The 20,771-nt window shown below is 58.1% G+C and overlaps 5 protein-coding genes and 1 pseudogene across 5 annotated transcripts; 3 read left to right on the top strand and 3 right to left on the bottom strand.

Annotated features, from left to right (window-relative positions):
• Nucleotides 1–1,703: 1,703 nt before the first annotated feature.
• On the top strand, nucleotides 1,704–2,621 carry LOC129782629 (feather keratin Cos1-2-like). Its single transcript, XM_055789973.1, has 2 exons — nucleotides 1,704–1,721; nucleotides 2,005–2,621. The coding sequence occupies exon 2, from the start codon at nucleotides 2,026–2,028 to the stop codon at nucleotides 2,329–2,331; it is 306 nt and encodes a 101-aa protein (XP_055645948.1). The 5' UTR covers nucleotides 1,704–1,721; nucleotides 2,005–2,025; the 3' UTR covers nucleotides 2,332–2,621.
• A 3,609-nt stretch (nucleotides 2,622–6,230) lies between these two features.
• Nucleotides 6,231–7,472, bottom strand: LOC129782671 (feather keratin Cos2-2-like; annotated as a pseudogene).
• A 2,004-nt stretch (nucleotides 7,473–9,476) lies between these two features.
• LOC129782621 (feather keratin Cos1-2-like) lies at nucleotides 9,477–10,505 on the bottom strand. The gene is made up of 2 exons (XM_055789916.1): nucleotides 10,488–10,505; nucleotides 9,477–10,204 (listed from the first exon to the last, which is right to left on the bottom strand). Exon 2 carries the CDS (start codon nucleotides 10,181–10,183, stop codon nucleotides 9,878–9,880), a length of 306 nt encoding a protein of 101 aa, XP_055645891.1. The 5' UTR covers nucleotides 10,184–10,204; nucleotides 10,488–10,505; the 3' UTR covers nucleotides 9,477–9,877.
• Nucleotides 10,506–12,832: 2,327 nt separating this feature from the next.
• LOC129782615 (feather keratin Cos2-2-like) lies at nucleotides 12,833–14,288 on the bottom strand. The gene is made up of 2 exons (XM_055789904.1): nucleotides 13,928–14,288; nucleotides 12,833–13,560 (listed from the first exon to the last, which is right to left on the bottom strand). The coding sequence occupies exons 1-2, from the start codon at nucleotides 14,093–14,095 to the stop codon at nucleotides 13,234–13,236; spliced, it is 495 nt and encodes a 164-aa protein (XP_055645879.1). The 5' UTR covers nucleotides 14,096–14,288; the 3' UTR covers nucleotides 12,833–13,233.
• A 1,655-nt stretch (nucleotides 14,289–15,943) lies between these two features.
• Nucleotides 15,944–17,120, top strand: LOC129782620 (feather keratin Cos1-2-like). Its single transcript, XM_055789915.1, has 2 exons — nucleotides 15,944–16,025; nucleotides 16,393–17,120. The coding sequence occupies exon 2, from the start codon at nucleotides 16,414–16,416 to the stop codon at nucleotides 16,717–16,719; it is 306 nt and encodes a 101-aa protein (XP_055645890.1). The 5' UTR covers nucleotides 15,944–16,025; nucleotides 16,393–16,413; the 3' UTR covers nucleotides 16,720–17,120.
• Nucleotides 17,121–19,447: 2,327 nt separating this feature from the next.
• LOC129782631 (feather keratin Cos1-2-like) lies at nucleotides 19,448–20,139 on the top strand. Its single transcript, XM_055789978.1, has 2 exons — nucleotides 19,448–19,465; nucleotides 19,749–20,139. The coding sequence occupies exon 2, from the start codon at nucleotides 19,770–19,772 to the stop codon at nucleotides 20,073–20,075; it is 306 nt and encodes a 101-aa protein (XP_055645953.1). The 5' UTR covers nucleotides 19,448–19,465; nucleotides 19,749–19,769; the 3' UTR covers nucleotides 20,076–20,139.
• The last annotated feature ends 632 nt before the right edge of the window (nucleotides 20,140–20,771 follow it).

Raw genomic sequence — 20,771 nt, 5'->3', positions numbered from 1 at the left:
TTGCCCACTGTCCTCTGAGGGGAACATCTGTGGCAGAAGGAGTCTGCTCCTGATGGCACAGAGAGAAAGCAGGAAAAAAGCACATAAATGACAAACACTCATGGCACTTGCATGAACCATAAGTGGGGCAATACTGAAAAGACCTTGGCTGGCTTCCAGACCCACCAGGCTGCTCTCTCCCTCTCCCTGCGCAACGCGACAGAGGGGGGAAGAAGGTGAAAAAGGCTGTGGGTCGAGGCAAAGCCAGGGGCATCACTTACCCGTTACTTTCACTGGAAAAACAGACTTGACTGGGGGAACATTCCTCAAACATATTGCCAATGAAAAATAGAGCAGGGTGGAGAGAAACAGCAAAAAAGCCCTTAAGATGCCTCCACCCCGTCCCCACGTCTTCTCCACAGCCTCAGCTTCCCTCCTTCATTCACGGCTCTTCTATTTCCCCCACCGCGCAGCAGCGCAGGGGGCTGCGGATGCGGGGGCTGCGGTCAGCACACACAAGTTTCCTTCTGCGCAAAGAGGGACTGCACCTGACCTGCTCACGAAGAAGCAGCCGGGTTTTGGCACCTTCCCCTGAACCCCTTGTCTCTGCCTCCCCAGACACACGTGCTCGGCCTTCAGACTCCGTGTTCTGTGCGTGACCTGGAACTCAGGGAGCTTGAACACCAAAGGAGCTGGACTCAGAGCTGCGCGACTGCCCCTGTGGCACCCCATCTCACAGCCGAGCAACATGCGGAGCCCCGTCCCTTCCCTTCCACACCCATTTGGCACGAGGTCTCAGGCCGTGCCTCACTGAGCACCAGGCCGAAGTGCACCTGGCCCTGGCCTGGACACGAGGAGCCTGCGTCCCGCCCCAGCCCCCCAGCAAGACGGCACCATAAGGGGACCGATTCAGGGACAGGGGCCCGCAGAGGCGGGCAGGCTTTCCTGGCCCTGTACTTAGAGCAAGAGGTGGGGGTGCGGGGGCAGAGGCTGCGTTTCAGCTCCCTGGGCACCTCTCTGCCCGGCCAAAGGCACCGCCTCTCAGCTGTAATGGGCTCTGGCTGGCAAGGGCAATCTGCTGCTCTGCAGTGCCCAGGGACACCCCCGGGAAGGCCAAGGTCTTCACCCTGACCCACGCAAGTACAGGCTGACACACGTGTGCTCATTCATGCCTGCACGGAACCAGGCAAACCTCTGCACACTTACAGAAAGACAGGAAATGGCAATGAGCGACCATCAGAGAGAGATGGGGGGAGCAAGAGGAAAGGATGTGCCGTGCCCTCTCCCATGGCAGTCCTGGGGCCAACGCAGATGAGAAGCATGGGAGCGGTGCCCCTTTCCCGACAACTGTGCCGCAAGCAAGCCCACAGGAATGAGCCAGGCGCACATCACCTCTCCGCATGGGATGCCACCAGCACTTGAGCTGCGTCTTCCTCCTGCGCCGGCACGTTCCTGTCCCGGAAATCCTTGGCCTTCTCATGCCGGCACTTAGAGCAGCCTTCATGTGGGAAAGCACGTGCCGTAAGCAAGGAAATGAAAAGGCAGCGGTGCAGGAAACCAGGACACAGCCCATACCATTAGGTGGGATGGTCTGCATTTGCCAGGAACTTGTCAGAAAATTATTACTTCCACAGAGGGTGCCTCTGGGCCCGAGGCAGTGCAGGACTGCTATAAAAGGCGGCCCGACTCTCTGCGCTCTCATGCGCTTCTCTTGCCCCCTTCTCCTTGGGAATCAGGTGCGTGTGAAGTCTCTTGCCCTCCTCCTTCCAGACCAGGTCTTTCCTCCATGGAGGGCTCAGCTCGTGTGGGCTGTGCTAGCCCCGGGCTGGGAGCTGCTTCTCACGGGAGAGGGAAGGGGGGAGAAGGTCTTCTGCAGAGAGAGCCTGGGACGTAGCTGAGGTGGCTCCTGGGCTTTCAGCTGGGCAGCGCGTGCTGGGCCAGGAGATGCGGTGGCCCCGCTGTGGTTGGGTGCAGTGCTGCTTCTCATGTTTCCCCGTTTCTGGCTTCCCCTGCCCTCTCTCCCAGGTGGACCTGCAGCCCCAAGCCATGTCCTGCTGCAACCCGTGCCAGCCCTGCCAGCCCTGTGGCCCGACCCCGCTGGCCAGCAGCTGCAACGAGCCCTGTGTCAGGCAGTGCCAGAGCTCCAACATCGTCATCCAGCCCTCCGCCGTGGTGGTGACCCTGCCCGGCCCCATCCTCAGCTCCTTCCCGCAGAACACCGCCGTGGGCTCCTCCACCTCCGCTGCCGTTGGCAGCATCCTCAGCTGTGAGGGAGTGCCCATCAACTCCGGGGGCTTTGACCTCTCCTGCATCACCAGCCGCTACTGCGGCAGCAGGTGTCGCCCCTGCTAAAGGTGCTGGCAACAGCTTTGGGCAAGAACCTTCAGGACCTCAGAACATGGACCGGAGATGGAGCTCCGTGCCATTGGCCCCTTCTTTCACTCAGCCTTTTTGCCCTCTTCCCTTTGCTGTCGCTGCCTCCCAGCACCAGCGTGGCTGGCACCTGTTGGCCTCCCTCCCTCTGCAGGGCAGGCAGACGGACACCCTGCAGGAGCTCCACCGCACCTCAGCGGCTGCCCCTGGCGCTGCCTCGGAGCCACCTCCTTTTCTTCTTTCGACTCATTAAAGTCGTGCTGCATCCAGGCCTGTGCCTCCGAGTCCTCCCTCCTTCTGTGGCAGCTCTCCCAGTCTGCCCGGGGAATAACGGGGGAGGAAGGGGAGGGGAAGGGGGAGAACTCCCTGCAGTGGATTCTATCACTTGGCAACATGCTAAATTAATTTAATGGGGGTTTTTTTTGTGGATGAACCCATGGTAATTGCTTTTGAAGGATGGTCAGCTTAGCAGGTGTGTCATGCTTCATCGGGCAATGACAGTATCAGCTCTCAGCCAGCATTCTCTCCTGGTCCTAATCACACATAATGTAACCCCCACCCATGGTCTATAGATATATAGCTGTCAGGCATCTTGGATATTTGAAGCAGGCAATTAAGAATGAGACAATCAAGAAACCAAAGCACCCTGGAAACACAGACATTCAGTGAGTTACAACAGGTGTCAGTGGTTGTTACAGACTGAGGCCCAAGCAGTTTTCCTCACATGGGACACCAATTGTCACAGCACGAGCAAAACTAGCAAGCTGCAACAAGGCTTTACCATGGGTCACATCCTACTGTCCATGCTGTGTCTCCATCCTCCAGAGGCCAGGCCACACTGCTGCTTCTCTCGGCTACATCCAGCTCCTCCCTGCTCCTCCTCCAACCAGCCTCTCTCCCACACGCCTCAGGGCTATTTAACCACTTAGCAGGATGAGCTGCAGCTGCACATCGTCCATGACAATAACCCCCTGCCTTTGCGGCAAGGCCACAGCTGCATGTTATCAATGTAATCAGCCCACTGCCTTCATTCCTCTACAAGCAATATCATGCCATGGTCAGTTGCAGCAAACCAGCAGTGTTGGTCAGATGTCTGCCAAGTCCTCTCTGCTCTGGTCTACCACGCACACCTCTGCCCAGGCATGGTCAGACCTTCACCTTGGATAGTCAGGTTCTGTCAGTTGGCAACAGGTTCTGATTATCCGTCTGACAGCAATAGAGAGAATAGATTTAACCGACCACAGCTTTATTCCTTCAGTCTGGTCTGGGCAGCTGATTCCTCCCGGTCATGTACTGGGCCACAGCAAAGAAAAGCAGGACATCTGTAAGTGATGTCATTCCCCCGGGCTTCCCACATCTCCCAAGGTGGGCACATGCTCCCATGTGCCATTATTTCCTCCATGTGTCTTCTAACCTTGGTGGGGAATGGCCTCCTCATTGTCACTGTGTGGAGCAGTCAGCACCTGCAGACCTTGCTGAATTTCTACATCCTCATCAGGCTCCCTTCATGGAGGCCTGGTATACCATCACTGGCGTGTCAAAAACGATGTAGATGTTCTTGTCACCAGAAAAAATGCTGGTGTTGCCTGCTGGCAGGCACAGCCATTCTTCCCCTTTTTCCTGGTTATCACTGAGTTTGTGATCCCCTCAGTGATGTCCTGCCCTGGTTTTGGCCAGGGTGGAGTTAGTTTTCTTCTCCATAGCTGGTACAATGCTATGTTTTTGGTTTGGTATGAGAATAATGTTGATAACACACTGATGGTTTTAGTTGTTGCTAAGTAACATTTATACTAAGTCCAGGACTTTTGGGTTGTTTAGGCCCTGCCAGTGATAAGGCGGGGGGTGTGGGGGTGTGGGGTGTGTGTGCAAGGAAATGGCAGGGGACACAGCCAGGACAGCTGACCCAAACTGGCCAAAGGGATCTTCCATATCATAGAATGTCATGCTGAGTATATAAACTCAGGGGGAGCGGTTTGGGCAGTCTGGTTGTTGCATCAGTAAGCGGGTGGTGAGCGATTGTATTGTGCATCACTTGTTTTGGTTTTTCCCTTTCGGATTTTATTCCTCTCTCCCTCCCCTTTTTGTCACACTACTACTACTACTACTATTATATTTCATTTTACATCAATTATTAAATTGCTGTTATCTCAAGATGTGAGTTTTACCTTTCCTGATTCTCTTCCCCATGCCAATGGGGAGGGTGGGGGGGTGGTGTGGTGTGGGCAGGAGTGAGCGAGCAACTGTGTGGTGGTACTTGGTTGCCAGCTGGGGTTAAACCGCAACATGTCCTTTAATCATGATTTCATCATATGCAAACTGCTCCATTACACCACTCTCATGAGCAAGAAAATCTGCTTCTTGCAAGCTCCACCAGCCCCTCTCATGTGTCAAAGGACCAAAGGGCTGGAGAACCTGTCCTGTGAGGAAAGAGTGAAGGAGTTAGGCCTTTTTTCTCTGGTGGGGGACCTGATCACAGTATTCCAGTACTTAAAGGCTGTCTACAAAGAGGAGGGAGGCTCTCTCATCACAAGAAGCCACATGGAGAAGACAAGGGCCAACAAGTACAAGTTGCACCTGGAGAGGTTTTACCTTGACGTAAGAACTACAATTTTTATAGTAAGAACAACCATTCCCTGGAACAGCCTCCCCAGGGACACGGCGGAGTCCCCATTGCTGGAGGTTTGCAAGATGCAACTGGACAAGGTGGTTAGATAATCTCATCTAGGCCTCCTATCCCATGAAAGATTGGACCAGGTTATCTCTGAAGGCCCCTTCAAACCTGGACTATCTTATGATTCTATGATCGTCTCAGTGATGTCCTTCAATCATGACGTCACTTTATACAAACCACTCCACTGCACCACCGTCACGACAAAGAAAATCTGCATTCCAAAAGAGTTTATGGCAACCAAGACTAGCATTTTTGGCAGAGAAAATTAAATGCTGCATGGTTATCGTCCTCTTCATTTCCTAGACTTGTTCACTTAAAGACTCATATGCTATAGGCAGGGAATAGCAGAGAGGAACATGAACTTTTGAACTTCTTCTCTAGAAGGCTTTTGTAGTGATCAAGAGAAATGACGGTCCCCAAAGGGTAAGTCAGCAGGTCCATATTACACTTCTAAGGTGTCAGATTGATGTGCCCAGAGGAGTGTATTGGTATTGATTATCTAGGTCTTCTAGATGACAGCTCTGTTGACTTTGAAGGACTCCACCCCGGGGTCCATTGCCTGGGCGCAGGGCAGAGCAGGGCCTTGGACCCATGCTGGGGAGATGCCTTCCTGGGATTAGTACCAGTACTCGTCCTGCCAGTGTAACTGCCCAGACGGGTCCGGTTCCCCGCACGGCCCAGTGTGAGGCAGGTGTCCTACTGTGAGGGCACAGCCCTGCCTTTCATTGGGCCCATGTGGCTCCAAGTGGAGTGCAGGGTCTGTTGGCGGATAGATGGCCACTGGCTACAGGCTGCAGTGCTAGAAGACCCTGCTCTGCAATGAGGAGCAGTGGTAGTGTAAGCAGAGCTCAGACTGGCCTTGCCTCAGAGCACTGGGTGAGGAAGGGTAGCTGAGTCTGGGCAGGGCCATCTCCAGCATTTGTGCTATGGTTAGGTGGGGGCCTGTCTCGTACTGCCAAAAGGTGCCCAGTGGTCAGTGACATTGAAATAGATGGTTTCTCTGCCCGAAACTGTTGGAAGGAAGAGCCTGAGGGGAACCTTACATCATCCATGGGGTGCCGTGTGTCTGAGTTGTTCTGTTGAGCCCAGTAGTGCCTTGAGGAGATCCGATTCTGTAAGAGTTCCACCCTCCCCTTCCTCCCCCGTTATTCCCCGGGCAGACTGGGAGAGCTGCCACAGAAGGAGGGAGGACTCGGAGGCACAGGCCTGGATGCAGCACGACTTTAATGAGTCGAAAGAAGAAAAGGAGGTGGCTCCGAGGCAGCGCCAGGGGCAGCCGCTGAGGTGCGGTGGAGCTCCTGCAGGGTGTCCGTCTGCCTGCCCTGCAGAGGGAGGGAGGCCAACAGGTGCCAGCCACGCTGGTGCTGGGAGGCAGCGACAGCAAAGGGAAGAGGGCAAAAAGGCTGAGTGAAAGAAGGGGCCAATGGCACGGAGCTCCATCTCCGGTCCATGTTCTGAGGTCCTGAAGGTTCTTGCCCAAAGCTGTTGCCAGCACCTTTAGCAGGGGCGACACCTGCTGCCGCAGTAGCGGCTGGTGATGCAGGAGAGGTCAAAGCCCCCGGAGTTGATGGGCACTCCCTCACAGCTGAGGATGCTGCCAACGGCAGCGGAGGTGGAGGAGCCCACGGCGGTGTTCTGCGGGAAGGAGCTGAGGATGGGGCCGGGCAGGGTCACCACCACGGCGGAGGGCTGGATGACGATGTTGGAGCTCTGGCACTGCCTGACACAGGGCTCGTTGCAGCTGCTGGCCAGCGGGGTCGGGCCACAGGGCTGGCAGGGCTGGCACGGGTTGCAGCAGGACATGGCTTGGGGCTGCAGGTCCACCTGGGAGAGAGGGCAGGGGAAGCCAGAAACGGGGAAACATGAGAAGCAGCACTGCACCCAACCACAGCGGGGCCACCGCATCTCCTGGCCCAGCACGCGCTGCCCAGCTGAAAGCCCAGGAGCCACCTCAGCTACGTCCCAGGCTCTCTCTGCAGAAGACCTTCTCCCCCCTTCCCTCTCCCGTGAGAAGCAGCTCCCAGCCCGGGGCTAGCACAGCCCACACGAGCTGAGCCCTCCATGGAGGAAAGACCTGGTCTGGAAGGAGGAGGGCAAGAGACTTCACACGCACCTGATTCCCAAGGAGAAGGGGGCAAGAGAAGCGCATGAGAGCGCAGAGAGTCGGGCCGCCTTTTATAGCAGTCCTGCACTGCCTCGGGCCCAGAGGCACCCTCTGTGGAAGTAATAATTTTCTGACAAGTTCCTGGCAAATGCAGACCATCCCACCTAATGGTATGGGCTGTGTCCTGGTTTCCTGCACCGCTGCCTTTTCATTTCCTTGCTTACGGCACGTGCTTTCCCACATGAAGGCTGCTCTAAGTGCCGGCATGAGAAGGCCAAGGATTTCCGGGACAGGAACGTGCCGGCGCAGGAGGAAGACGCAGCTCAAGTGCTGGTGGCATCCCATGCGGAGAGGTGATGTGCGCCTGGCTCATTCCTGTGGGCTTGCTTGCGGCACAGTTGTCGGGAAAGGGGCACCGCTCCCATGCTTCTCATCTGCGTTGGCCCCAGGACTGCCATGGGAGAGGGCACGGCACATCCTTTCCTCTTGCTCCCCCCATCTCTCTCTGATGGTCGCTCATTGCCATTTCCTGTCTTTCTGTAAGTGTGCAGAGGTTTGCCTGGTTCCGTGCAGGCATGAATGAGCACACGTGTGTCAGCCTGTACTTGCGTGGGTCAGGGTGAAGACCTTGGCCTTCCCGGGGGTGTCCCTGGGCACTGCAGAGCAGCAGATTGCCCTTGCCAGCCAGAGCCCATTACAGCTGAGAGGCGGTGCCTTTGGCCGGGCAGAGAGGTGCCCAGGGAGCTGAAACGCAGCCTCTGCCCCCGCACCCCCACCTCTTGCTCTAAGTACAGGGCCAGGAAAGCCTGCCCGCCTCTGCGGGCCCCTGTCCCTGAATCGGTCCCCTTATGGTGCCGTCTTGCTGGGGGCTGGGGCGGGACGCAGGCTCCTCGTGTCCAGGCCAGGGCCAGGTGCACTTCGGCCTGGTGCTCAGTGAGGCACGGCCTGAGACCTCGTGCCAAATGGGTGTGGAAGGGAAGGGACGGGGCTCCGCATGTTGCTCGGCTGTGAGATGGGGTGCCACAGGGGCAGTCGCGCAGCTCTGAGTCCAGCTCCTTTGGTGTTCAAGCTCCCTGAGTTCCAGGTCACGCACAGAACACGGAGTCTGAAGGCCGAGCACGTGTGTCTGGGGAGGCAGAGACAAGGGGTTCAGGGGAAGGTGCCAAAACCCGGCTGCTTCTTCGTGAGCAGGTCAGGTGCAGTCCCTCTTTGCGCAGAAGGAAACTTGTGTGTGCTGACCGCAGCCCCCGCATCCGCAGCCCCCTGCGCTGCTGCGCGGTGGGGGAAATAGAAGAGCCGTGAATGAAGGAGGGAAGCTGAGGCTGTGGAGAAGACGTGGGGACGGGGTGGAGGCATCTTAAGGGCTTTTTTGCTGTTTCTCTCCACCCTGCTCTATTTTTCATTGGCAATATGTTTGAGGAATGTTCCCCCAGTCAAGTCTGTTTTTCCAGTGAAAGTAACGGGTAAGTGATGCCCCTGGCTTTGCCTCGACCCACAGCCTTTTTCACCTTCTTCCCCCCTCTGTCGCGTTGCGCAGGGAGAGGGAGAGAGCAGCCTGGTGGGTCTGGAAGCCAGCCAAGGTCTTTTCAGTATTGCCCCACTTATGGTTCATGCAAGTGCCATGAGTGTTTGTCATTTATGTGCTTTTTTCCTGCTTTCTCTCTGTGCCATCAGGAGCAGACTCCTTCTGCCACAGATGTTCCCCTCAGAGGACAGTGGGCAATGATGCCCATTGGCCTCTGCAGGGACCCGCTGTACGGACGTGACGGAATGAGAGGGGACTTGCCGTAGCTACCCTTGCCCTCGGATGCACACCCTGCCCCTTCCTCCTGGAGATGGGTGGGGAGGTGAGGAGGAGGCGGCTGTGGGCTCTAGCCAGGGTGATTCTCCTGCCTATTCCCTCCTTCTGTCCTCGTCGCCACCTTCTGTCTGAGCCTTCTCCCCCAGCACAGCTCCATCCAGAGCAAGAGGAACTGCCCTGAGTGCCCGTGGGGCTGCTGACCTCCCAGGGCCTCCTGCAGCACCGGGCTCGTCCCATGAAGACAGGGCAAGCTGGCATCACCATCCGCAGGGCTTGTTTGGAGGCCAAGGGGACTATTTTCTGGGCAGACACACAGCACGGGAAGGGCTGATGGGCACGGGCTGTGCAGTGGCCAGAGATGTTGTCCTCAGCTCCGAGGGACAGCGACCAAAGGAGGCCATGGGGCTGTGTGTGCTGCCCTCCCATTGGTCTAGGAATGAGAAAGGATCCACTTGCTCCCCCATTTGTTCCCTCCCGGCGCATCTCCTTCCTCCCTGCGCAGCTTTAGAGAACATCCAGAGAGGAAAGGACCACACAGAGCCAGGGGCTGGGATGCTGCAGAGTTTAATGAGTCCAAAGAGGGAAACAAGATGTCTCTGAGGGGAGGCCACAGGGAAAGGGTCGCGCGGACAGCCAAGAGCCAGTGCCCCACAGAGGGAGAGGGACAGGCAGGTCCCCCCTAGGCTGGCTTTGGTGGGCCTCATGGCCCAGGGGAGTGGACAAAAACAAAGGCAAAGGAGGAAAAGGAGAGAGTGGAGGAAGGCAACGAGAGGCATCGGTCATGTTTCAAGAGAGCCCAGGCTGGCCCCTTCCTCAGGGCTGACACCCGTTGCAGGAGGCGTGAGGCATGCTCAGCCCCTCTCAAAGCAATGGCCAGAGTCTCCGTCGTTCAGCCTGGCATCATCTTCTGGGTTCCAGCGGATCCTTGTCCGGGCCGTCACCAGTGGCTTTAGCAGGGGCGACACCTGCTGCCGCAGTAGCGGCTGGTGATGCAGGAGAGGTCAAAGCCCCCGGAGTTGATGGGCACTCCCTCACAGCTGAGGATGCTGCCAACGGCAGCGGAGGTGGAGGAGCCCACGGCGGTGTTCTGCGGGAAGGAGCTGAGGATGGGGCCGGGCAGGGTCACCACCACGGCGGAGGGCTGGATGACGACGACGGAGTCCTGGCACTGCCTGACACAGGGCTCGTTGCAGCTGCTGGCCAGCGGGGTCGGGCCACAGGGCTGGCAGGGCTGGCACGGGTTGCAGCAGGACATGGCTTGGGGCTGCAGGTCCACCTGGGAGAGAGGGCAGGGGAAGCCAGAAACGGGGAAACATGAGAAGCAGCACTGCACCCAACCACAGCGGGGCCACCGCATCTCCTGGCCCAGCACGCGCTGCCCAGCTGAAAGCCCAGGAGCCACCTCAGCTACGTCCCAGGCTCTCTCTGCAGAAGACCTTCTCCCCCCTTCCCTCTCCCGTGAGAAGCAGCTCCCAGCCCGGGGCTAGCACAGCCCACACGAGCTGAGCCCTCCATGGAGGAAAGACCTGGTCTGGAAGGAGGAGGGCAAGAGACTTCACACGCACCTGATTCCCAAGGAGAAGGGGGCAAGAGAAGCGCATGAGAGCGCAGAGAGTCGGGCCGCCTTTTATAGCAGTCCTGCACTGCCTCGGGCCCAGAGGCACCCTCTGTGGAAGTAATAATTTTCTGACAAGTTCCTGGCAAATGCAGACCATCCCACCTAATGGTATGGGCTGTGTCCTGGTTTCCTGCACCGCTGCCTTTTCATTTCCTTGCTTACGGCACGTGCTTTCCCACATGAAGGCTGCTCTAAGTGCCGGCATGAGAAGGCCAAGGATTTCCGGGACAGGAACGTGCCGGCGCAGGAGGAAGACGCAGCTCAAGTGCTGGTGGCATCCCATGCGGAGAGGTGATGTGCGCCTGGCTCATTCCTGTGGGCTTGCTTGCGGCACAGTTGTCGGGAAAGGGGCACCGCTCCCATGCTTCTCATCTGCGTTGGCCCCAGGACTGCCATGGGAGAGGGCACGGCACATCCTTTCCTCTTGCTCCCCCCATCTCTCTCTGATGGTCGCTCATTGCCATTTCCTGTCTTTCTGTAAGTGTGCAGAGGTTTGCCTGGTTCCGTGCAGGCATGAATGAGCACACGTGTGTCAGCCTGTACTTGCGTGGGTCAGGGTGAAGACCTTGGCCTTCCCGGGGGTGTCCCTGGGCACTGCAGAGCAGCAGATTGCCCTTGCCAGCCAGAGCCCATTACAGCTGAGAGGCGGTGCCTTTGGCCGGGCAGAGAGGTGCCCAGGGAGCTGAAACGCAGCCTCTGCCCCCGCACCCCCACCTCTTGCTCTAAGTACAGGGCCAGGAAAGCCTGCCCGCCTCTGCGGGCCCCTGTCCCTGAATCGGTCCCCTTATGGTGCCGTCTTGCTGGGGGCTGGGGCGGGACGCAGGCTCCTCGTGTCCAGGCCAGGGCCAGGTGCACTTCGGCCTGGTGCTCAGTGAGGCACGGCCTGAGACCTCGTGCCAAATGGGTGTGGAAGGGAAGGGACGGGGCTCCGCATGTTGCTCGGCTGTGAGATGGGGTGCCACAGGGGCAGTCGCGCAGCTCTGAGTCCAGCTCCTTTGGTGTTCAAGCTCCCTGAGTTCCAGGTCACGCACAGAACACGGAGTCTGAAGGCCGAGCACGTGTGTCTGGGGAGGCAGAGACAAGGGGTTCAGGGGAAGGTGCCAAAACCCGGCTGCTTCTTCGTGAGCAGGTCAGGTGCAGTCCCTCTTTGCGCAGAAGGAAACTTGTGTGTGCTGACCGCAGCCCCCGCATCCGCAGCCCCCTGCGCTGCTGCGCGGTGGGGGAAATAGAAGAGCCGTGAATGAAGGAGGGAAGCTGAGGCTGTGGAGAAGACGTGGGGACGGGGTGGAGGCATCTTAAGGGCTTTTTTGCTGTTTCTCTCCACCCTGCTCTATTTTTCATTGGCAATATGTTTGAGGAATGTTCCCCCAGTCAAGTCTGTTTTTCCAGTGAAAGTAACGGGTAAGTGATGCCCCTGGCTTTGCCTCGACCCACAGCCTTTTTCACCTTCTTCCCCCCTCTGTCGCGTTGCGCAGGGAGAGGGAGAGAGCAGCCTGGTGGGTCTGGAAGCCAGCCAAGGTCTTTTCAGTATTGCCCCACTTATGGTTCATGCAAGTGCCATGAGTGTTTGTCATTTATGTGCTTTTTTCCTGCTTTCTCTCTGTGCCATCAGGAGCAGACTCCTTCTGCCACAGATGTTCCCCTCAGAGGACAGTGGGCAATGATGCCCATTGGCCTCTGCAGGGACCCGCTGTACGGACGTGACGGAATGAGAGGGGACTTGCCATAGCTACCCTTGCCCTCGGATGCACACCCTGCCCCTTCCTCCTGGAGATGGGTGGGGAGGTGAGGAGGAGGCGGCTGTGGGCTCTAGCCAGGGTGATTTCTCCTGCTATTCCCTCCTTCCGTCCTCGTCGCCACCTTCTGTCTGAGCCTTCTCCCCCAGCACAGCTCCATCCAGAGCAAGAGGAACTGCCCTGAGTGCCCGTGGGGCTGCTGACCTCCCAGGGCCTCCTGCAGCACCGGGCTCGTCCCATGAAGACAGGGCAAGCTGGCATCACCATCCGCAGGGCTTGTTTGGAGGCCAAGGGGACTATTTCTGGGCAGACACACAGCACGGGAAGGGCTGATGGGCACGGGCTGTGCAGTGGCCAGAGATGTTGTCCTCAGCTCCGAGGGACAGCGACCAAAGGAGGCCATGGGGCTGTGTGTGCTGCCCTCCCATTGGTCTAGGAATGAGAAAGGATCCACTTGCTCCCCCATTTGTTCCCTCCCGGCGCATCTCCTTCCTCCCTGCGCAGCTTTAGAGAACATCCAGAGAGGAAAGGACCACACAGAGCCAGGGGCTGGGATGCTGCAGAGTTTAATGAGTCCAAAGAGGGAAACAAGATGTCTCTGAGGGGAGGCCACAGGGAAAGGGTCGCGCGGACAGCCAAGAGCCAGTGCCCCACAGAGGGAGAGGGACAGGCAGGTCCCCCCTAGGCTGGCTTTGGTGGGCCTCATGGCCCAGGGGAGTGGACAAAAACAAAGGCAAAGGAGGAAAAGGAGAGAGTGGAGGAAGGCAACGAGAGGCATCGGTCATGTTTCAAGAGAGCCCAGGCTGGCCCCTTCCTCAGGGCTGACACCCGTTGCAGGAGGCGTGAGGCATGCTCAGCCCCTCTCAAAGCAATGGCCAGAGTCTCCGTCGTTCAGCCTGGCATCATCTTCTGGGTTCCAGCGGATCCTTGTCCGGGCCGTCACCAGTGGCTTTAGCAGGGGCGACACCTGCTGCCGCAGTAGCGGCTGGTGATGCAGGAGAGGTCAAAGCCCCCGGAGTTGATGGGCACTCCCTCACAGCTGAGGATGCTGCCAACGGCAGCGGAGGTGGAGGAGCCCACGGCGGTGTTCTGCGGGAAGGAGCTGAGGATGGGGCCGGGCAGGGTCACCACCACGGCGGAGGGCTGGATGACGATGTTGGAGCTCTGGCACTGCCTGCAACAGGGCTCGTTGCAGCTGCTGGCCAGTGGGGTCGGGCCGCAGGGCTGGCAGGGCTGGCACGGGTTGCAGCAGGACATGGCTTGGGGCTGGAGGTGCACCTGGGAGAGAGGGCAGGGAGGAAGCAGAGCACAGGGACACCTCAGGAGCAGCCTGCAACCCCACCAAAAGGAAGCCAAGGCAGGGGGCTGCACAGCGGGAAACAAGGGCTTCTTTGCCCGAGCTCAGCGGGGTCCTGCGCATAGCAGCCAGGCCCAGGGATGCTCATCACTAGCCTGGAGCAGAGGGCCAGCTCAGCCCAGCCTCAGCCTGTCTCCGTGACAGACTGTCTCTCCTCTGACCTCTCCCGCCACCCCCGTCTCGGAGCACTAACATAAGACCAAGGAGCAGGTACCAGCTGAGCTGCCCTTGAAGGCTAGACCCTGTCCTGGAGGAGGAGGTGGAGGAGAAAAGGGGCTTCCAGCTCACCTGGTTCCCAAGGAGAAGGAGGTGACGGAAGCGGCTGAGAGAGCCATCAGTTGGGCTGGCTTTTATACTGGCCCCACGCTGCCTCAGGGCCAAGGCAGCCGCTGCATAAGCAGCAATTTTCCGGCATGCTGCTAATGAACGGAAACATCCCCGGTAATGACATGGCATGTGTTGCTCTTTCCCTCTACGCTGCCCTTGCGTTTCCTGGTTTATGTCATACCCGTCCCGTCACAGACGTCTCTTTTGAGAGCTGCGATGAGAGGGCCCGTGGTTTCCGGGGCAAGGCTGCCTCACTGTGGGCAGAAGACACGGCCTAAGTGCCAGAGGGGTCCAGTGCAGGCAGGTGATGTCAGCCTGGGCTCTCTCTTTTGGGTGTTTTTGTGATCCTTCAGACAGGAACGGCTCCAGCTGCTCTAGCCCTGCAAACTTGGTCTGCTGAGACCTGACCTTGTTTTCGCGTACAAACCAATGGGCATAAAAGGAGCACTGAGACTCCACACTGGTATTTTTGTAATGTCTGCAAGTTCCTCTTGATGTATTGTTCTTACGTAGATGTTTAGAGGAAGAAAGGAAAAGAGATCGTATAGGCCTTATCTTCCAGAATTACTGAATAAAACAAAGTCAGGTTGGATGGAGCTTTGAGCCACTTGTCCAATGAAGAATGTCCCTGCCCAAGGCAGAGGGCTTGGAGCAGGTGATCTTCCATGGTCCCTTTGAACCCAAACATGCTACGAGTCTATCGTTCTATGAAAACGAGTTGTACGTAAGTAGGAATGGACTAAGTCCTTGGAGCCACACAGTGAAGCCGCTTCAATGCTAGAAGGGATGAAATGCTGAAGTACCAGGCATGGGCAGGTGACGTTGAATTGTGCAGGAAATTTTTGGTAAGATGCACAAGCAGAACGGAAGCAAGAAAGTTGATGTCTCCTCCTTCTGAATGAGACTGTCACTACAGGCCGTTGGGTGACACAGAAAAAAGTGACGGACTCACACCCTTGTGAGATACTGTGGAAAGCAGCATGAGCTGCCAGGTTTGAGTATCAGGATGGACGTGAGCCATCCTGATCTTATATTGCAATATAAGATTGTACAGATACATCGATCAGCATTTTTGAGAGTATAGAGAGTGAGACGAGGAATGAGCAGAAGGAATGAGCTAATAAGGTGATGGAGAGCTGGATACACAGTCCGGCAGTGTAAAAATAACTCCAGCTCTCGGGTGGATTCAGGGAGGTTCTTTGCCCTGTCTGCGGAGTAGTCCCTGGTGCTTCTCTGCGTGCCGGGTGCCACGCTGCCAGATAACATTGGCTCGTTGGGCAGTCCTTAATGGCATGGAATTTAACACGACTAAGTGCCAGATTCATGCACCTAGGACGGAGTAACACCAGATACAAGTATGAATTAGGAGATGAGTTTCTGGAGAGCAGCCCTGCAGAAAAGGGCCATGAGGGGACTACTGGATGGACAGCAGGATGGGGTTGGTCAAGCAATGTGGCCCTTCTCCAACTGACCTGCCTGTACTAGGTTATCACAAGCCTGTCAGACCCCTCCATGCTGTGTGACAGGTATGGTGCTCACAGCATTGAGGGCTCATTGAATGTGGAGAAAGGCCCCAAAACCCTCCAGCTGATAAACCCAGGGAAATTTTTCAGAAGGCCAGAGGAGCGGGGATCTCTGTCCACACTGCTGGTAATTCAGCCAGGATGCAGTAGCCAGAGCTACCCTCTCCCTTGCTCTCAAATTCCTGGTCTGCCTTGGATCCATGGATTTTGGAATGCTGGGGCGATGGCCAGGAGAAACTGTTTGCTCTCTGGCCTGTGTGGGGAAAGCCTTGCAGGGCAAAGTAGGGCTGTTTGAGCCCCGCTGCCAAAGCCACGCAGCCTGCATGTGCCAGGGTGACCTGTTTACCCTGTCCTTGCTCCCCCGTCCGCATTGAGCACGCTGAAAACCTGGGGAAGAGCAGGATGTGACAGAGACCAGGCATGCAGGAAAATTGTCACGTCCTTTGGCCCTGAGGCAGCGTGGGGCCAGTATAAAAGCCAGCCCAACTGATGGCTCTCTCAGCCGCTTCCGTCACCTCCTTCTCCTTGGGAACCAGGTGAGCTGGAAGCCCCTTTTCTCCTCCACCTCCTCCTCCAGGACAGGGTCTAGCCTTCGAGGGCAGCTCAGCTGGTACCTGCTCCTTGGTCTTATGTTAGTGCTCCGAGACGGGGGTGGCGGGAGAGGTCAGAGGAGAGACAGTCTGTCACGGAGACAGGCTGAGGCTGGGCTGAGCTGGCCCTCTGCTCCAGGCTAGTGATGAGCATCCCTGGGCCTGGCTGCTATGCGCAGGACCCCGCTGAGCTCGGGCAAAGAAGCCCTTGTTTCCCGCTGTGCAGCCCCCTGCCTTGGCTTCCTTTTGGTGGGGTTGCAGGCTGCTCCTGAGGTGTCCCTGTGCTCTGCTTCCTCCCTGCCCTCTCTCCCAGGTGCACCTCCAGCCCCAAGCCATGTCCTGCTGCAACCCGTGCCAGCCCTGCCAGCCCTGCGGCCCGACCCCACTGGCCAGCAGCTGCAACGAGCCCTGTTGCAGGCAGTGCCAGGACTCCGTCGTCGTCATCCAGCCCTCCGCCGTGGTGGTGACCCTGCCCGGCCCCATCCTCAGCTCCTTCCCGCAGAACACCGCCGTGGGCTCCTCCACCTCCGCTGCCGTTGGCAGCATCCTCAGCTGTGAGGGAGTGCCCATCAACTCCGGGGGCTTTGACCTCTCCTGCATCACCAGCCGCTACTGCGGCAGCAGGTGTCGCCCCTGCTAAAGCCACTGGTGACGGCCCGGACAAGGATCCGCTGGAACCCAGAAGATGATGCCAGGCTGAACGACGGAGACTCTGGCCATTGCTTTGAGAGGGGCTGAGCATGCCTCACGCCTCCTGCAACGGGTGTCAGCCCTGAGGAAGGGGCCAGCCTGGGCTCTCTTGAAACATGACCGATGCCTCTCGTTGCCTTCCTCCACTCTCTCCTTTTCCTCCTTTGCCTTTGTTTTTGTCCACTCCCCTGGGCCATGAGGCCCACCAAAGCCAGCCTAGGGGGGACCTGCCTGTCCCTCTCCCTCTGTGGGGCACTGGCTCTTGGCTGTCCGCGCGACCCTTTCCCTGTGGCCTCCCCTCAGAGACATCTTGTTTCCCTCTTTGGACTCATTAAACTCTGCAGCATCCCAGCCCCTGGCTCTGTGTGGTCCTTTCCTCTCTGGATGTTCTCTAAAGCTGCGCAGGGAGGAAGGAGATGCACCGGGAGGGAACAAATGGGGGAGCAAGTGGATCCTTTCTCATTCCTAGACCAATGGGAGGGCAGCACACACAGCCCCATGGCCTCCTTTGGTCGCTGTCCCTCGGAGCTGAGGACAACATCTCTGGCCACTGCACAGCCCGTGCCCATCAGCCCTTCCCGTGCTGTGTGTCTGCCCAGAAATAGTCCCCTTGGCCTCCAAACAAGCCCTGCGGATGGTGATGCCAGCTTGCCCTGTCTTCATGGGACGAGCCCGGTGCTGCAGGAGGCCCTGGGAGGTCAGCAGCCCCACGGGCACTCAGGGCAGTTCCTCTTGCTCTGGATGGAGCTGTGCTGGGGGAGAAGGCTCAGACAGAAGGTGGCGACGAGGACAGAAGGAGGGAATAGCAGGAGAAATCACCCTGGCTAGAGCCCACAGCCGCCTCCTCCTCACCTCCCCACCCATCTCCAGGAGGAAGGGGCAGGGTGTGCATCCGAGGGCAAGGGTAGCTACGGCAAGTCCCCTCTCATTCCGTCACGTCCGTACAGCGGGTCCCTGCAGAGGCCAATGGGCATCATTGCCCACTGTCCTCTGAGGGGAACATCTGTGGCAGAAGGAGTCTGCTCCTGATGGCACAGAGAGAAAGCAGGAAAAAAGCACATAAATGACAAACACTCATGGCACTTGCATGAACCATAAGTGGGGCAATACTGAAAAGACCTTGGCTGGCTTCCAGACCCACCAGGCTGCTCTCTCCCTCTCCCTGCGCAACGCGACAGAGGGGGGAAGAAGGTGAAAAAGGCTGTGGGTCGAGGCAAAGCCAGGGGCATCACTTACCCGTTACTTTCACTGGAAAAACAGACTTGACTGGGGGAACATTCCTCAAACATATTGCCAATGAAAAATAGAGCAGGGTGGAGAGAAACAGCAAAAAAGCCCTTAAGATGCCTCCACCCCGTCCCCACGTCTTCTCCACAGCCTCAGCTTCCCTCCTTCATTCACGGCTCTTCTATTTCCCCCACCGCGCAGCAGCGCAGGGGGCTGCGGATGCGGGGGCTGCGGTCAGCACACACAAGTTTCCTTCTGCGCAAAGAGGGACTGCACCTGACCTGCTCACGAAGAAGCAGCCGGGTTTTGGCACCTTCCCCTGAACCCCTTGTCTCTGCCTCCCCAGACACACGTGCTCGGCCTTCAGACTCCGTGTTCTGTGCGTGACCTGGAACTCAGGGAGCTTGAACACCAAAGGAGCTGGACTCAGAGCTGCGCGACTGCCCCTGTGGCACCCCATCTCACAGCCGAGCAACATGCGGAGCCCCGTCCCTTCCCTTCCACACCCATTTGGCACGAGGTCTCAGGCCGTGCCTCACTGAGCACCAGGCCGAAGTGCACCTGGCCCTGGCCTGGACACGAGGAGCCTGCGTCCCGCCCCAGCCCCCAGCAAGACGGCACCATAAGGGGACCGATTCAGGGACAGGGGCCCGCAGAGGCGGGCAGGCTTTCCTGGCCCTGTACTTAGAGCAAGAGGTGGGGGTGCGGGGGCAGAGGCTGCGTTTCAGCTCCCTGGGCACCTCTCTGCCCGGCCAAAGGCACCGCCTCTCAGCTGTAATGGGCTCTGGCTGGCAAGGGCAATCTGCTGCTCTGCAGTGCCCAGGGACACCCCCGGGAAGGCCAAGGTCTTCACCCTGACCCACGCAAGTACAGGCTGACACACGTGTGCTCATTCATGCCTGCACGGAACCAGGCAAACCTCTGCACACTTACAGAAAGACAGGAAATGGCAATGAGCGACCATCAGAGAGAGATGGGGGGAGCAAGAGGAAAGGATGTGCCGTGCCCTCTCCCATGGCAGTCCTGGGGCCAACGCAGATGAGAAGCATGGGAGCGGTGCCCCTTTCCCGACAACTGTGCCGCAAGCAAGCCCACAGGAATGAGCCAGGCGCACATCACCTCTCCGCATGGGATGCCACCAGCACTTGAGCTGCGTCTTCCTCCTGCGCCGGCACGTTCCTGTCCCGGAAATCCTTGGCCTTCTCATGCCGGCACTTAGAGCAGCCTTCATGTGGGAAAGCACGTGCCGTAAGCAAGGAAATGAAAAGGCAGCGGTGCAGGAAACCAGGACACAGCCCATACCATTAGGTGGGATGGTCTGCGTTTGCCAGGAACTTGTCAGAAAATTATTACTTCCACAGAGGGTGCCTCTGGGCCCGAGGCAGTGCAGGACTGCTATAAAAGGCGGCCCGACTCTCTGCGCTCTCATGCGCTTCTCTTGCCCCCTTCTCCTTGGGAATCAGGTGCGTGTGAAGTCTCTTGCCCTCCTCCTTCCAGACCAGGTCTTTCCTCCATGGAGGGCTCAGCTCGTGTGGGCTGTGCTAGCCCCGGGCTGGGAGCTGCTTCTCACGGGAGAGGGAAGGGGGGAGAAGGTCTTCTGCAGAGAGAGCCTGGGACGTAGCTGAGGTGGCTCCTGGGCTTTCAGCTGGGCAGCGCGTGCTGGGCCAGGAGATGCGGTGGCCCCGCTGTGGTTGGGTGCAGTGCTGCTTCTCATGTTTCCCCGTTTCTGGCTTCCCCTGCCCTCTCTCCCAGGTGGACCTGCAGCCCCAAGCCATGTCCTGCTGCAACCCGTGCCAGCCCTGCCAGCCCTGTGGCCCGACCCCGCTGGCCAGCAGCTGCAACGAGCCCTGTGTCAGGCAGTGCCAGAGCTCCAACATCGTCATCCAGCCCTCCGCCGTGGTGGTGACCCTGCCCGGCCCCATCCTCAGCTCCTTCCCGCAGAACACCGCCGTGGGCTCCTCCACCTCCGCTGCCGTTGGCAGCATCCTCAGCTCTGAGGGAGTGCCCATCAACTCCGGGGGCTTTGACCTCTCCTGCATCACCAGCCGCTACTGCGGCAGCAGGTGTCGCCCCTGCTAAAGGTGCTGGCAACAGCTTTGGGCAAGAACCTTCAGGACCTCAGAACATGGACCGGAGATGGAGCTCCGTGCCATTGGCCCCTTCTTTCACTCAGCCTTTTTGCCCTCTTCCCTTTGCTGTCGCTGCCTCCCAGCACCAGCGTGGCTGGCACCTGTTGGCCTCCCTCCCTCTGCAGGGCAGGCAGACGGACACCCTGCAGGAGCTCCACCGCACCTCAGCGGCTGCCCCTGGCGCTGCCTCGGAGCCACCTCCTTTTCTTCTTTCGACTCATTAAAGTCGTGCTGCATCCAGGCCTGTGCCTCCGAGTCCTCCCTCCTTCTGTGGCAGCTCTCCCAGTCTGCCCGGGGAATAACGGGGGAGGAAGGGGAGGGGAAGGGGAGAACTCCCTGCAGTGGATTCTATCACTTGGCAACATGCTAAATTAATTTAATGGGGTTTTTTTTGTGGATGAACCCATGGTAATTGCTTTTGAAGGATGGTCAGCTTAGCAGGTGTGTCATGCTTCATCGGGCAATGACAGTATCAGCTCTCAGCCAGCATTCTCTCCTGGTCCTAATCACACATAATGTAACCCCCACCCATGGTCTATAGATATATAGCTGTCAGGCATCTTGGATATTTGAAGCAGGCAATTAAGAATGAGACAATCAAGAAACCAAAGCACCCTGGAAACACAGACATTCAGTGAGTTACAAC

The sequence above is a fragment of the Falco peregrinus genome, chromosome 18, assembly GCF_023634155.1.
Source record: "Falco peregrinus isolate bFalPer1 chromosome 18, bFalPer1.pri, whole genome shotgun sequence".
Taxonomy (NCBI): Eukaryota; Metazoa; Chordata; class Aves; order Falconiformes; family Falconidae; genus Falco; species Falco peregrinus.
Note: the sequence above shows the minus strand (reverse complement) of the source record. Positions and strands in the feature narration are given on the sequence as shown.

What these genes read in the sequence shown, in the direction of transcription:
- LOC129782629 (XM_055789973.1), top strand. Translation starts at nt 2,026, where the DNA reads ATGTCCTGCTGCAACCCGTGCCAGCCCTGCCAGCCCTGTGGCCCGACC.
- LOC129782620 (XM_055789915.1), top strand. Translation starts at nt 16,414, where the DNA reads ATGTCCTGCTGCAACCCGTGCCAGCCCTGCCAGCCCTGCGGCCCGACC.
- LOC129782615 (XM_055789904.1), bottom strand. Translation starts at nt 14,095, where the DNA reads ATGCCATGTCATTACCGGGGATGTTTCCGTTCATTAGCAGCATGCCGG. An exon ending in TCCTTCTCCTTGGGAACCAG is followed by an intron (nt 13,561 to 13,927) that starts GTGAGCTGGAAG and finishes CCTCTCTCCCAG; the next exon opens with GTGCACCTCCAGCCCCAAGC.
- LOC129782621 (XM_055789916.1), bottom strand. Translation starts at nt 10,183, where the DNA reads ATGTCCTGCTGCAACCCGTGCCAGCCCTGCCAGCCCTGTGGCCCGACC.
- LOC129782631 (XM_055789978.1), top strand. Translation starts at nt 19,770, where the DNA reads ATGTCCTGCTGCAACCCGTGCCAGCCCTGCCAGCCCTGTGGCCCGACC.